We start from the raw sequence: 12,845 nt of genomic DNA, 5'->3' as shown, positions 1-12,845 counted from the left end.
TGCGTCCGCCCGCCCGCTCACCCAACCTATTACATAAGTCCGCCCCTGATTGTACATCATTTTACTAATTTAAGAGTAAATTACTTTTTAAGTCCTTGTGTTTTAGTGGTTTTAACCATTTGAGTTCAAAATCAAAACGTTTAACACCCTAAGTCCCTATACGTTTTTCTTATAACCTATTGAGTCCTTTTGATTCCAAATTTTAACATTTTGAGTCCAGTTTTACTCAAACCGTTATAAAATGAACAAAACTGGACCCAAAACGTTATAAAATAAATGACTAGGAACTTAGAGCGTTAATTTTTTTGATTTTGAACTCAAATGATTAAAACTACTAAAACACAGGGACTCAAAGAGTAATTTACTCTTAATTAATTTAGAAACTTAAAACAATTTGTTGAAGCCAATGTTTTAAAAACCAGTTTTTATGTCATACCGGGTTGTGCTCTAAAATGGTTCAACCGGTTGAAACGGGTTGTATCGGGCGGTTGAACCGGGTTATTAGTAAACCCTATAAATTCCATAAAATACAAATTCATCTAAAAAAACAAACCAATATCAACTAGGATTTATGTAATTGATCATAGTTTTATCTAAAAACAACTATTTTTATTGTAAACTATTAAGCATTTTAAGAATATCTTCATTAGTTATAAACAATATTGCATTGTATGAGGTGAGTAACAAATTCAGCAACGACGAAATATTGGAATAAAAGACACTAGGTTAATTACCAGAAATATGGAAGATCAATATTACCTTAATATTGTATTCTATTAAAATTAAGAAATCAAATCTTAAGATAATGCAAACCGGTTCAATGGTTTGAACCGGTAGAACCGGATTTACCGTCGGTACATAAGACACACTGTATTCGGGTTTTACCGGTCTTTATCATACCGGACTCGTGTCCGATATCCGGTTTAACCGGTATAACCGACCGGTTCATACCGGTATTTAAAACATTGGTTGAAGCCGTAACATCATATATTATATTCCATCACTATCAATAAAGTATTTGCCCTTTGAAAACCGTCCACACGGTCTTTCACGCGTTTAAGCTAAAACACGTTGAAAAGGACCCAATAAACTTTTTATAAAAACACGTATAAAACACGCAGTCCACATGCTCGGATCCTTCGCGCCATTTTCCTTCATCTAGTTGTAGTCTGGTAACTTTTCTCTTTCGGCATAATTTCTTTATATCTATTATTATTATTATTATTATTATTATTATTATTATTATTATTTGTGATTTTATATACATAATGTTACGAAGCTTCGTTGCTCGTTCATTAGTTTTAATATGTTAATTTTGGTGGTTGTCGCTGTTTGAATTGATATAATTTCTATGTGTTTTCTTTTCCTGGATTGGTTGCAGTATTACGTGTATATATACACATCCAGTTCGTGTGTATGAAGAAGAAGCAATAATAATATTAAATAATAAAAAGAAGAAACAGGTGATCGTTTTCTGTTGTATTCTGGTACTTGGTTTTGGTTAAGTGAAGTGAAGTGAAGTAGTATCTGTAAGGGGACGTAAAGGATGACTGACTATTTTAATGAGAATTTCGGTGGAGTGAAGCCGAAGCATTCGTCGGATGAGGCGTTGAAGAGATGGAGAGACGCTTGTGGTTTTGTGAAGAACCCGAAACGAAGGTTTCGCTTCACTGCTAATATTGAGAAGCGGAATGAAGCGGCGGCTATGCGCCGTACTAATCAGGTTAGCAATTTAATATTATTAGACAATTGCCTGTACTGTACTCATGGTCGCCCTTTGAACAATTGATTGTTTATGTGTATGAATGTATGATAATGCTGCAAGTTTGTTATGAAGGACAAAGCACATGGTGAATGTAGGGGCAACTTAATCATTTTGGGGGCCAAACCAAAATTATAAAAAAATGGGAGCCCTTTTCGATTTTTTTATTTTTTTTACTTATTTTTTCGAGTAAACTGCGAATATGGTTTCTGAGTTTTGGTCACTTTCGCCATTTTAGTTCAAAACTCAAACTTTTTGAATCTGTGTCTTGTGGTTTCAATTTTGTAGCCATTTTTATCAAAAAGCAAAATCTGGACAGATTTTTCAGTCAACATCCAGCTTTTTTGTCTTTTATTTTCCTTTTTAATGAAGGGCGAAATGGTATTTTAACGTTTTATTATAACAAATTAAAAAAAATCTGTTCATTTTGCCCTTCATTAAAAGGGAGAAAAAAGACAAAAAAACTGGATGTTCACTGCAAAAATCTGATCAGATTTTGCTTTTGGATGAAAATGACAACAAAATTGAAACCACAGGACCCAGATTCAAAAGGTTTGAGTTTTATGTAGTTCGGCTTTTTCGGGGGCGAAAATATGTATTTTTGACTGTCATCTGTAGTAATTCATACCAGCTACTGTAAGTGATTTTATATTGATAGTTATAAGTTAGTGAAGTTGTTGATCATACCTTTTTATGATTACAGAAGTTGAGGATTGCGGTTTTGGTATCAAAGGCTGCATTTCATCTTATGAATGGTGAGCTTACTATGCGTAACGCCTTGCCACGTCAGCAGGAGTGGTTTCACTTTCACTAACTAATTTAAATAAAGAAATAAAATTTAAAGAAAATGAGTGTGTGAGAGATGCGCCTCACGCTTGTGAATCGCCCTTCACGCCTGGGCAGGGTGGCAGTGGCGGAGCTTGACCAAAAGTTTCGAGGGGGCATAAAGTGATAGGACCCAAAAAAATTTTCCTATCGTTATGTTCGGGTCGGATCGGGTTGGCTATACGATTCAAATCGGGTCAAATAATAATAGTTCCAAATAAAACAAAGTGTATATTTACCAAACTACCCATCATTTATATACAAAGTTTATAAATATTTAGGATATAGAATTTAGGAAAAATAATCTGGGGGCGATCCTATATAATATTAAAATTTTCGGACGAAAAATCGGAATTTGTACACTTTTAACCGAAATATTGTGTGTGTGTGTGTGTGGGGGGGGGGGGTGTTTCATGCCCGTTTGCGCTTACATGGCTGTGGGCGTTCAGCGTTGTACGGATAGCCTAACGAGTAATGTAATTCTTATAAACGTTATGATACGTGCAGGCGCAGAATCCAGCAGCGATGCTCTACCCGAGGAATTCAAGGAAGCCGGTTTTGGCATCAGTGCTGACGACGCAAGCTCCATCGTCGAAAGCCATAATCCCGAAAAGCTAAAAAGCCATGGCGGCGTAGACGGAGTCGCAAAACAACTTAAAACATCTACCACCAATGGCCTTGCTATGGATGCCAAAGACTTGACTCTCAGACAACAACTTTACGGAACCAACGAGTTCACTGAACGCGAACAACGAAGCTTTTGGGTGTTCGTGTTCGAAGCACTTCAAGACATGACCCTTATGGTCCTCGCTGTGTGCGCATTTGTGTCTTTGATCGTTGGCATAGCAACCGAAGGATGGCCTATGGGAGCTCACGACGGTCTTGGCATTGTCGCGAGTATCTTGTTGGTAGTGTTTGTAACCGCAACAAGCGATTATCGCCAATCGCTACAGTTTCGCGATTTAGACAAAGAGAAAAAGAAAATATCCATCCAAGTTACGAGAAACGGGTACCGACAAAAGTTATCGATATACGAACTACTTCCCGGCGATATCGTTCATCTTGGTATCGGAGACCAGGTCCCCGCAGACGGGCTTTTTCTCTCCGGGTTTGCAGTCTCGATAGACGAATCGAGTTTGACCGGAGAAAGCGAGCCCGTCAAAGTCAACGCCGAGAACCCCTACTTGTTGTCGGGAACCAAGGTCCAAGACGGTTCGTGTAAGATGTTAGTTGTAACGGTCGGCATGAGAACCCAATGGGGAAAACTTATGGCGACTTTAACCGAAGGCGGAAACGACGAAACGCCTTTGCAGGTTAAGTTAAACGGAGTCGCGACGATCATTGGAAAGATCGGGCTTCTATTCGCTATAGTGACTTTCGCGGTTTTGGTTCAAAAGTTATTCGCTAGTAAGCTTGTCGAAGGAAGCCAATGGAGCTGGTCCGGTGACGATGCGTTGTTGTTGTTGGAATATTTCGCTATCGCTGTCACGATTGTCGTGGTTGCGGTCCCCGAAGGGCTGCCGTTGGCTGTAACCCTGAGCCTTGCGTTTGCGATGAAGAAGATGATGAACGACAAAGCGCTTGTTAGAAATCTAGCCGCGTGTGAGACCATGGGGTCTGCGACGACTATATGCAGCGATAAAACCGGGACGCTAACTACTAACCACATGACGGTTGTCAAATCGTGCATTTGTATGAATGTCGACAGCGAAGAAATCCCCGAAAGCGCTAAAAGGATACTTGTACAGTCGATATTTACCAACACGGGTGGCGAAGTTGTGGTTAACAAGGACGGTAAACGCGAGATACTCGGGTCACCAACGGATACGGCGATATTGGAGTTTGGGTTGTCGCTTGGTGGCGATTTTCAAACCGAACGCCAGTCGACGAAAGTTCTTAGAGTCGAGCCGTTTAACTCGACGAAGAAGCAGATGGGAGTCGTGTTGGAGCTTCCGGAAGGTGGTGTACGAGCTCACTGTAAAGGCGCTTCGGAAATAGTGTTGGCTGCTTGCGACAAAGCGATTAACGAAAACGGTGAAGTCGTTGCTCTTGACGAGGAATCCGTTAACCGTTTAAAGAGCACGATCGATTCGTTCGCTGGTGAAGCTCTTAGAACTCTATGTCTTGCGTATATCGACTTGGAAAGCGGGTTTTCAGCCGAAACTCCTATTCCGTCAAACGGGTATACTTGTATCGGAATCGTGGGTATTAAAGATCCGGTCCGTCCAGGTGTCAAGGAGTCGGTGGCTCTATGCAGATCGGCTGGTATAACGGTCCGTATGGTTACGGGAGACAACATAACCACTGCGAAAGCGATAGCGAGAGAATGCGGGATACTTACAGATGACGGGATTGCGATCGAGGGTCCAGATTTCCGCGAGAAGAGTCTAAAAGAACTACTCGAAATAATTCCGAAAATCCAGGTTATGGCGCGATCTTCACCTCTAGATAAGCATATGTTGGTTAGACACTTGAGAACGACATTCGGTGAGGTTGTGGCGGTTACTGGGGACGGAACGAACGATGCACCAGCACTTCATGAAGCCGACATAGGCCTTGCGATGGGCATTGCGGGAACCGAGGTAGCGAAAGAGAGTGCGGATGTTATTATTCTAGACGACAATTTCTCGACTATTGTCACTGTCGCGAAATGGGGACGATCCGTCTACGTTAACATTCAAAAATTCGTACAGTTTCAGCTTACCGTCAATATCGTTGCGTTGATCGTGAACTTCACTTCAGCTTGTTTAACAGGTACATTTTGGTTCCAACGCGGCCGATCTCAACTAACTGTAATTAGGGGTGTAAACGAGCCGGGCCGAGCCCGAGCTCGATCAGGCTCGAGCTCGGCTCGTTAGATTTTTATGAAGCCCGAGCTCGAGCTCGGCTCGGTTCGAGCCTACTTCTTTGAGCTCGAGCTCGACTCGCGAGTAAAACTCAAAGCTCGAGCTCGGCTCGAACTATTTTGAGAACAACCTTAAACGAGCTAAATGCTCGGCTCGAGCTCACTTCAACATCGCTTAAACGAGCCACAGCTCGGCTCTGGCTCGGCTCATCAATGTTATCATCATTATTAATATATTATATATAAAAAAATTAAAATTTTGTATGGGCTCGTTTAGGCTCGCGAGCCTAAACAAGCTTTGTATTTCAGGCTCGAGCTCGGGCTCGATAACTAAACGAGCTCGAGCTCAGGCTCGAGCTCGGGCTCGTTAAGGCTCGGCTCGTTCGAGCTTTTAACCGAGCCGATCACGAGTAGCTCTCGAGCCTCTGGGCTTGTTGACACCCCTAACTGTAATTACAAAGTTAAAACATACATATCATGTTTCTGAATGTGCTTTATCGTCGATTTAGGGAGTGCGCCCCTCACGGCGGTTCAACTTTTGTGGGTGAATATGATCATGGATACGTTGGGAGCACTGGCACTGGCAACCGAACCTCCAAACGACGAGTTAATGAAGAGAACTCCCGTCGGAAGAAAGGGAAATTTTATAAGCAATGTGATGTGGCGGAACATATTCGGGCAGGCTGTGTACCAGTTTGTAGTCATATGGCTACTTCAATCAAAAGGGAAATCGTTTTTCGGCCTTGATGGCGACGATTCGGATCTCATACTCAACACGCTCATTTTTAATTCCTTCGTGTTCTGTCAGGTAACGTCATATTAAGCGCAAACAGACACTTTAGTAATTTACCAGTGGGGGGTAATTGTGCGACATAACAGGAATGTTGGGGGGTAAAATTAAAGGGTAAAATAGTCATTTCAAATTAAAGCTAACAGATCAGTTAAGCAAATTTGACGCCGGGGGGTAAACTTGCGACATAAGTTATAACATCAACGTTGTGGGGTGGGGGGGGGGGGGGTAAATTGCAATTGTTTCGTTAGGGGGGGGGGGTCAGAGTGCCAATTGGCCTAAACCACAGGGGGTAAAATTGCAGTTTACTCTAAATATTAATCAAGTGATAAGTTTCCAATATCATGACTATGAGCTGATATTCGGGTGATGAACTTTGCAGCTTTTTAACGAGGTGAACTCTCGGGAAATGGAGAAAGTAGACGTGTTAGACGGGATATTGAAGAATAAGGTTTTCGTAAGCGTTATCGCCGCAACTGTCTTTTTCCAGGTTGTAATAGTTGAGTATTTGGGCACCTTTGCTAACACGTCACCGCTTACAGCCACACAGTGGCTGTTTAATGTTTTTACGGGATTTTTAAGCATGCCGATTGCTGTGTTCTTGAAGAGAATCCCTGTTTAAGGGTAAAGTCCTACTTAAAAAGCCGTTGAACTTTTACTGTCACCCGATCTGGTAAACTGATCGGGTGACAGTAAAATCTAACGGCTTTTTAAGTAGAACATTGCCTCAAACAGAGATTCTGTTTAAGAGCACGGCAATTGACATGCTTGAAAATGGCTCTTTAAGCATGCCAATTGATGTGCTCTTAAAGAGAATCCCTGTTTAAGGGTAAAGTCCTACTTAAAAAGCCGTTGAACTTTTACTGTCACCCGATCAGGTAAACTGATCGGGTGACAGTAAAATCTAACGGCTTTCTAAGTAGAACATTACCTCAAACAGAGATTCTGTTTAAGAGCATGCCAATTGATGTGCTCTTGAAGAGAATCTCTGTTTGAGGTAAAGTCCTTCTTAGAAAGCCGTTAGATCTTGAAGAGAATCTCCGTGATCCGCAATTTGGCATTCCATTCACCGGACAAGAAAACTTATTCAAACTGAAAACTAAAATCTGCGACAAAGCGTACCAGAATCCATTTTAGTTTTTACTAAAATCTGTGACAAAGCGCAACATGTCTTGATTTGTACATTATTTTGAATATTAGTTGGTAAAACTCTGTATTTAGTTCCAATTATAATGTACATTATTTGCAATTATTTTGTTAATCTTTGTGGTAAAACAACAATAACAATAATGATACTAACCGATTGATAAACGAATTGAACTTGTATGCTTCTGATTATAATCGACTGAATGTGCGTACTACATCTGAAAATATCTTCATATACTAAGCGCTCGCTAATGAGTACTGCATCTTCAGAATTGTAATCTTCCCATGGCATATAAGCTACTAATACGTTTTCCCCAAAGCGAGTTCGCCACCAATAGCACCATATGCTAAAATTTGTCCCCTTTTCATGCATTTACCCCGCCGTGAGGTTTTTGATGCATACAAGTATTATTGTTAGAACGCTGATATATAACTAATGGAATCCTTAAAGTATCCCTGTTATTATCTGATAAAAGGATCTTGTTAGTATTGGTATAAAAAATCTTTCCTTCGTGTTCGGCTATAGCAAGAGTCCCTGAATCTAGAGCCGCTTGGCCTTCCAATTCAGTTCCAACAATGCACTTCTCAGATTGAGAAAGATGGATTGCTTGGCGTTGCATATTAGAACTCATTAAAGCCCGATTCGCATAATTATGCGAGATAAAAGGAACGAGGGAAGCTCCAATAGAAAATTTTATATGCTTCTCATGCTTCAACCCAGTTTATAAATTAAATTAAGAAAAAATCTAAGTAAAATGTGATTGGTTAGATTTTGGAATGGACCCACCCCCACTCATCTCTCCCTCTCGGTATCATTGGTAAAACAATACCACTTGTCGCCTCCCAATTGCCGATCACCACGTTGCCTCTACTTGTCACGAGCCAAGGAGTGGTGTTGTCGGGTTGCCGCCCATGCCTACCACTTACCGAGTGGCTTTGCCAAGTCCAATGTTGATTCCTTATCATCCCTAACATACATTCCACACGTCATGAGTGTTTCCTTTTTCTATATGAGAGTATCTATAAAAAAAAGTAGTCAACATTTCCGATCGCCCTCGTAAAAGTTGGTGAAAACCCGTTCTAATCACTCCTAAAAATAAATCTTGGTACATAGCTATTTCTTGTCTATACATTTGAATTTTAAGTTTTGATGTGACCTTACAAAAAATAAATAGAATGGTCCATAGTATGTACTTTGTAACTTTTGATATGGTTCACCTTCTCAACCCCAAATGCTTTTCAACAACATTCCCCAAAAAAGCTTTTTCACTATCTCAAACCATACAACCCTCACAACACACATTACAACTAAAAACCTTCAACATTCAGCAAGAATACCTTCTCCCCCACTCAAACCCCATATTCCCCAAACACCCCCACCATAAAAACACTCAAATCTCACTCTCTCCTTCAAACCAATCCTCATTACTTCAAACCATCACAAAATGTTCAAGATCACCATCCTCTTACTCTCTCTATTCTTCCACTCTCCTTCAGGTAAACTCAAAATGTTCAAAATCACATAATCATACATACAGGGTGTAGACAAGCCCACAGGCTCGAGAGCTACTCGTTATCGGCGGTTAAAAGCTCAAACGAGCCGACCTTTAACGAGCCCGAGCTCGAGCCTGAAATAGAGCTCGTTTAGTTATCGAGCCTAAAATACAAAGCTCGTTTAGGCTCGCGAGCCTGAACAAGCCCGAACAACAATTTATTTAGTTTATATATAATATAATAATAATGTTGATAACATTGGCGAGCCGAGCTCGAGCTCGAGCCGAACTTTGTCTCGTTTAAGCGATATTAAAGCGAGTTCGAGCCGAGTTTTTAGCTCGTCTGAGGTTGTTCTCAAAATAGCTCGAGTCGAGCCGAGCCGAGCTCGAGCTTTGGGTTTTACTCGCGAGCCCAGTTCGAGCTCAAATAAGTAGACTCGACCGAGCCGAGCTCGTACTCGAGCTTCATAAAAACATGACGAGCCGAGCCCGTTTACACCCCTAAATTCATACATTTGTCCAGTAACCATTTCTTATTATTATTTTTTCCTTTCAGTTTTATGTCAAAACTGGTTGCATATTATGACTCTACATAGCAATGATGCTCCAGTTCAAACACTTGGAGTTTCTGTTGATGAAGACAAGCTTACTAAAGTTTCAAACAACATTTTAACCGCTGAAAATTGGCTAAGGACTCATGTTTTATCTTACTATCCTTCTACCAATATAAAATATATTATTCTAACTAACAAACTTCTTTGCAATGCTGAGAATATCAATCAAGAAGATATGATAACAATGGTTATGAATGCAATGAAGAATTTGTATCATTCTCTCACTAGATGGGGTCTAGAGAGAGAGATTAAAGTATCTGTTTCTGTTTCTTTTTCTGTTTCTGTTTCGTCTGGCTGTTTTCGTAACTCATATCTTAAGCCAGTGTTTGGCTTGTTGGAGAAGATAAACTCGACTTATACTGTAAACCCAACTCATTTTTCTGATGAAATTGTTGAGTTGTTGGCTTCTGAGTTGAAATCGATGAACGGTTTGGACGGTTTTCGATCAGAAACAGTGAATGTGATAGTTCCGACGTTAAATCAAGCGAGATTTACGTCGCGAAAGCTTTCGTTTATCGATGATTTATGGTCGGTTTCAGCTCCGCCGCCGCCTACGGCGGCGGTTGAATTCTCACCGGCGCCGGAGATTCAGGCGCCGGTGATGGCGCCGGCGAGCAGCCCGTCGCATCCGTACGGTTACGGTTACAGTCTCCCGCCGTGTAATCCGTACCCTCACGGTTACCATGCGGCTCCGCCGGAGGTCCGTGCTGCGCCGCCGATGGTTGGTAAGGTTGGTGAACCAATGGCGGCTACGCCAATGGCGAAAGAGGAACTGTGGTGTGTGGCGAAGCCGAGTGTGCCGTCGGAGAAGTTGCAGGTGGCGTTGGATTACGCGTGTGGGGCGGGTGGCGCGGATTGTGGCCCGATCAAGCCGAACGGGAGCTGTTACTCGCCCGACTCGGTCGTGGCTCATGCATCTTATGCTTTCAATAGTTACTGGCAAAAGAACAAGAAGAATGGTGGAGTTTGTGGTTTTGAAGGGACCGCAATGCTTATTAGTTCCGACCCAAGTAAGATTACTGTTACTATCACTATTACTGTTATGCTCATTAGTTTCGACCCAAGTAAGATTACTATTGTTGTTACTGTTAGTGTTACTATTATTACTGCTATGCTCATTAGTTTCGACCCAAGTACGATTACTGTTTTTGTTACTGTTACTATTATTGTTACCGTTACTGTTACTGCTATGCTCATTAGAGCATTCACATCCAATCCACTAAAAATATACATACATTCCACTAAAAAACAACTCCTATATCAATATATTTCCACTAAAAACAAATACTTTTTCTCTCTCTTTTTCAATATATATTACATTTTCTCTTTCCCCCACTCACAACCACTTTCAATATATATTAAAAAAAGTATAGGGGGTGAACAGTGTCCCCCCCAAATATACAGATGAACAGTAACATTTTCTCTCTCCTCCACTCACAACCACTTTTTATACTTCTTATATTTTAAAAACCCCCCACAGAGATTTTGATGGTTTGGATGAGAATGCTCTTAGTTTTGACCCAAGTAAGATTACTGTTGTTGTAACTGTTACTATTATTGGTACCGCTATGCTTAGTAGTTCCTACACAAGTAATATTACTGTTATTATTATTGTTACTATTTTATTTTATTTTATTTTTCCGGAAATGCTTATCTAATTTTTGTATTTCTCACATTTAATATGATTATATTTACAGGTTTTCTTCACTGTCGTTTCATTCTTGGTTGAGTTTTGAAGTTTTGGGGCCAATATGGAGGAGAAGCTGCTTGATTTTCTGGGCAAGTTTTGTAATCCGATGCAGTGATGAGTTATGTATGATGCATTAGAAGTTATACTATTTATTTAATAATAATAATAATAATAATTATGTCATGTTACTCGGATGTGTATAATGATACCATGTTTACAAATTACAATACATGTATAAATTTTTTCAGAGTTTAGTTACATTTATTTTATATTCAATAATTACATAAACCAACTTATATGCTATGAAGTTATATGTTATGACTGTTTTATTTTGTGATTTTTTAATTAAGTTGATGCTTTCAAAAGTTATATATAAGTTTTTTTAAATTATATAAGTTAGTTAATGTTTGTATAATATTAAAGGGAAAAAGGTTAGTTACATTCCAAGCTCTTAATTTGGGCAAAGAATAGATTTCTTTCCTCAAGATCACTTCAAGTTATTAAATATATTTTATAGTTAGGTGAATATTCTCATTAAAGTAAGAAGCATCGAATTGTTCTTTTCTAAATTTAGAGGTTTCTAATTCTTTAAACAATAAATTATCATATACTTTGTATTGATTTTAATAAGTTGATTATATTTCTTTGTAGCGAATTTCTTGTATAAGGCTATTTCTGTGTCACCGTCGCCCCCATTTTGACCAGACTATGTTGTTTTAACCGGGCTCACGCTGAGTTCAGAGTTTGGCTTGAGCGTTCTTCCGGGAACCATACCATAGACTGCCACTTAACAGCCGTTGTGACACCATAAGAGCTGGCATAATGCATGGTGGGACAAAAACCCGGGTGGGCTCAGGATAGAACCTGACATGTCACACCCCCAAATTACCACCTAGGGAGTGTCCCTGTTAGGCGTGTGACGACTAGCAATGAGCCACCAATTACATTGAATCACAAGTTTGAAATAAAGTTCCATCATTTAATAATACTGAAATCCCAAACATAAGTTGTTCAAAAACCATAGGTTCAGCGGAAGCATTAACGTATCACAAAGTATATGTTTCACACAACCAAAGTAAATAAATGTTTGTCAAATAACTCAACAATGCAACCATGACCACTCGCGCCCTCCAGCCAGCAAGTTCCTGCGTTCCAAGTACCTAAGGACCTGCGAGCATGTAACACGTGTATCAGACAAAGCTGGCGAGTTCACAGTTTTAGAAAGCGTTTGTTACCCGTTGTATGTAAAACAGTTCAATAACCAATGCAAGTAATATTGTTAATATCTCAATTCCGAACAATGACGGCTCCTGAAATACACGACTGCCCTTCCCACGTACTCCTATCTAGTACTGGGCCAGACTGGGTCATTAGTTCACCTCCGTCCTCTACAGGCACGGGGTGAGGGTGCCAAACCTAAGTAGCGCTACTAACTAATACCCGATGAGGGACTTACAAAAGATGATAGGTGAGAATATTAACCAATATACCCGTTTTTACCCAAAGACTTATCCCCCCATGGGATACCCACTGACTGTCCCCAACAACTGGGACGCATGCTCGAATGTAGTGAACTCACCTTTGGTTTGCTCGGTAAGAACAATGCACGTTCCAAGTTGATCAGTTAGTCCCTAATGTGATTACCACTAACCGTTAGAATCTCATTTGTTTTTCCAAAGT

The 12,845-nt window shown here is 40.3% G+C and overlaps 2 protein-coding genes across 3 annotated transcripts; both read left to right on the top strand.

Annotated features, from left to right (window-relative positions):
* Positions 1-1,146: 1,146 nt before the first annotated feature.
* Positions 1,147-7,483, top strand: LOC110889267 (calcium-transporting ATPase 2, plasma membrane-type). Of its 2 annotated transcripts, XM_022136770.2 has the most exons (6): positions 1,147-1,172; positions 1,382-1,723; positions 2,466-2,517; positions 3,095-5,341; positions 5,942-6,240; positions 6,605-7,483. In XM_022136770.2, the coding sequence occupies exons 2-6, from the start codon at positions 1,547-1,549 to the stop codon at positions 6,842-6,844; spliced, it is 3,015 nt and encodes a 1,004-aa protein (XP_021992462.1). In that variant the 5' UTR covers positions 1,147-1,172; positions 1,382-1,546; the 3' UTR covers positions 6,845-7,483. The 2 variants fall into 2 exon arrangements, with proteins under 2 accessions (XP_021992462.1, XP_021992463.1); XM_022136771.2 differs by lacking the exons at positions 1,147-1,172; positions 2,466-2,517 and having other exon boundaries at positions 1,585-1,723.
* Positions 7,484-8,716: 1,233 nt separating this feature from the next.
* On the top strand, positions 8,717-11,412 carry LOC110889268 (glucan endo-1,3-beta-glucosidase 13). Its single transcript, XM_022136772.2, has 3 exons — positions 8,717-8,865; positions 9,418-10,485; positions 11,173-11,412. The coding sequence occupies exons 1-3, from the start codon at positions 8,814-8,816 to the stop codon at positions 11,202-11,204; spliced, it is 1,152 nt and encodes a 383-aa protein (XP_021992464.1). The 5' UTR covers positions 8,717-8,813; the 3' UTR covers positions 11,205-11,412.
* Positions 11,413-12,845: the final 1,433 nt, after the last annotated feature.

Source organism: Helianthus annuus, chromosome 11 (genome assembly GCF_002127325.2).
Source record: "Helianthus annuus cultivar XRQ/B chromosome 11, HanXRQr2.0-SUNRISE, whole genome shotgun sequence".
Taxonomy (NCBI): domain Eukaryota; kingdom Viridiplantae; phylum Streptophyta; class Magnoliopsida; order Asterales; family Asteraceae; genus Helianthus; species Helianthus annuus.
Note: the sequence above shows the minus strand (reverse complement) of the source record. Positions and strands in the feature narration are given on the sequence as shown.

Excerpts from the sequence above, each read along its gene's own strand:
- LOC110889267 (XM_022136770.2), top strand. The coding sequence starts at position 1,547 with ATGACTGACTATTTTAATGAGAATTTCGGTGGAGTGAAGCCGAAGCAT. Across the intron at positions 1,724-2,465 it reads CTATGCGCCGTACTAATCAG|AAGTTGAGGATTGCGGTTTT; the intron begins GTTAGCAATTTA and ends TTATGATTACAG. Across the intron at positions 5,342-5,941 it reads CACTTCAGCTTGTTTAACAG|GGAGTGCGCCCCTCACGGCG; the intron begins GTACATTTTGGT and ends TCGTCGATTTAG.
- LOC110889268 (XM_022136772.2), top strand. The coding sequence starts at position 8,814 with ATGTTCAAGATCACCATCCTCTTACTCTCTCTATTCTTCCACTCTCCT. Across the intron at positions 8,866-9,417 it reads ATTCTTCCACTCTCCTTCAG|TTTTATGTCAAAACTGGTTG; the intron begins GTAAACTCAAAA and ends TTTTCCTTTCAG. Across the intron at positions 10,486-11,172 it reads GCTTATTAGTTCCGACCCAA|GTTTTCTTCACTGTCGTTTC; the intron begins GTAAGATTACTG and ends TTATATTTACAG.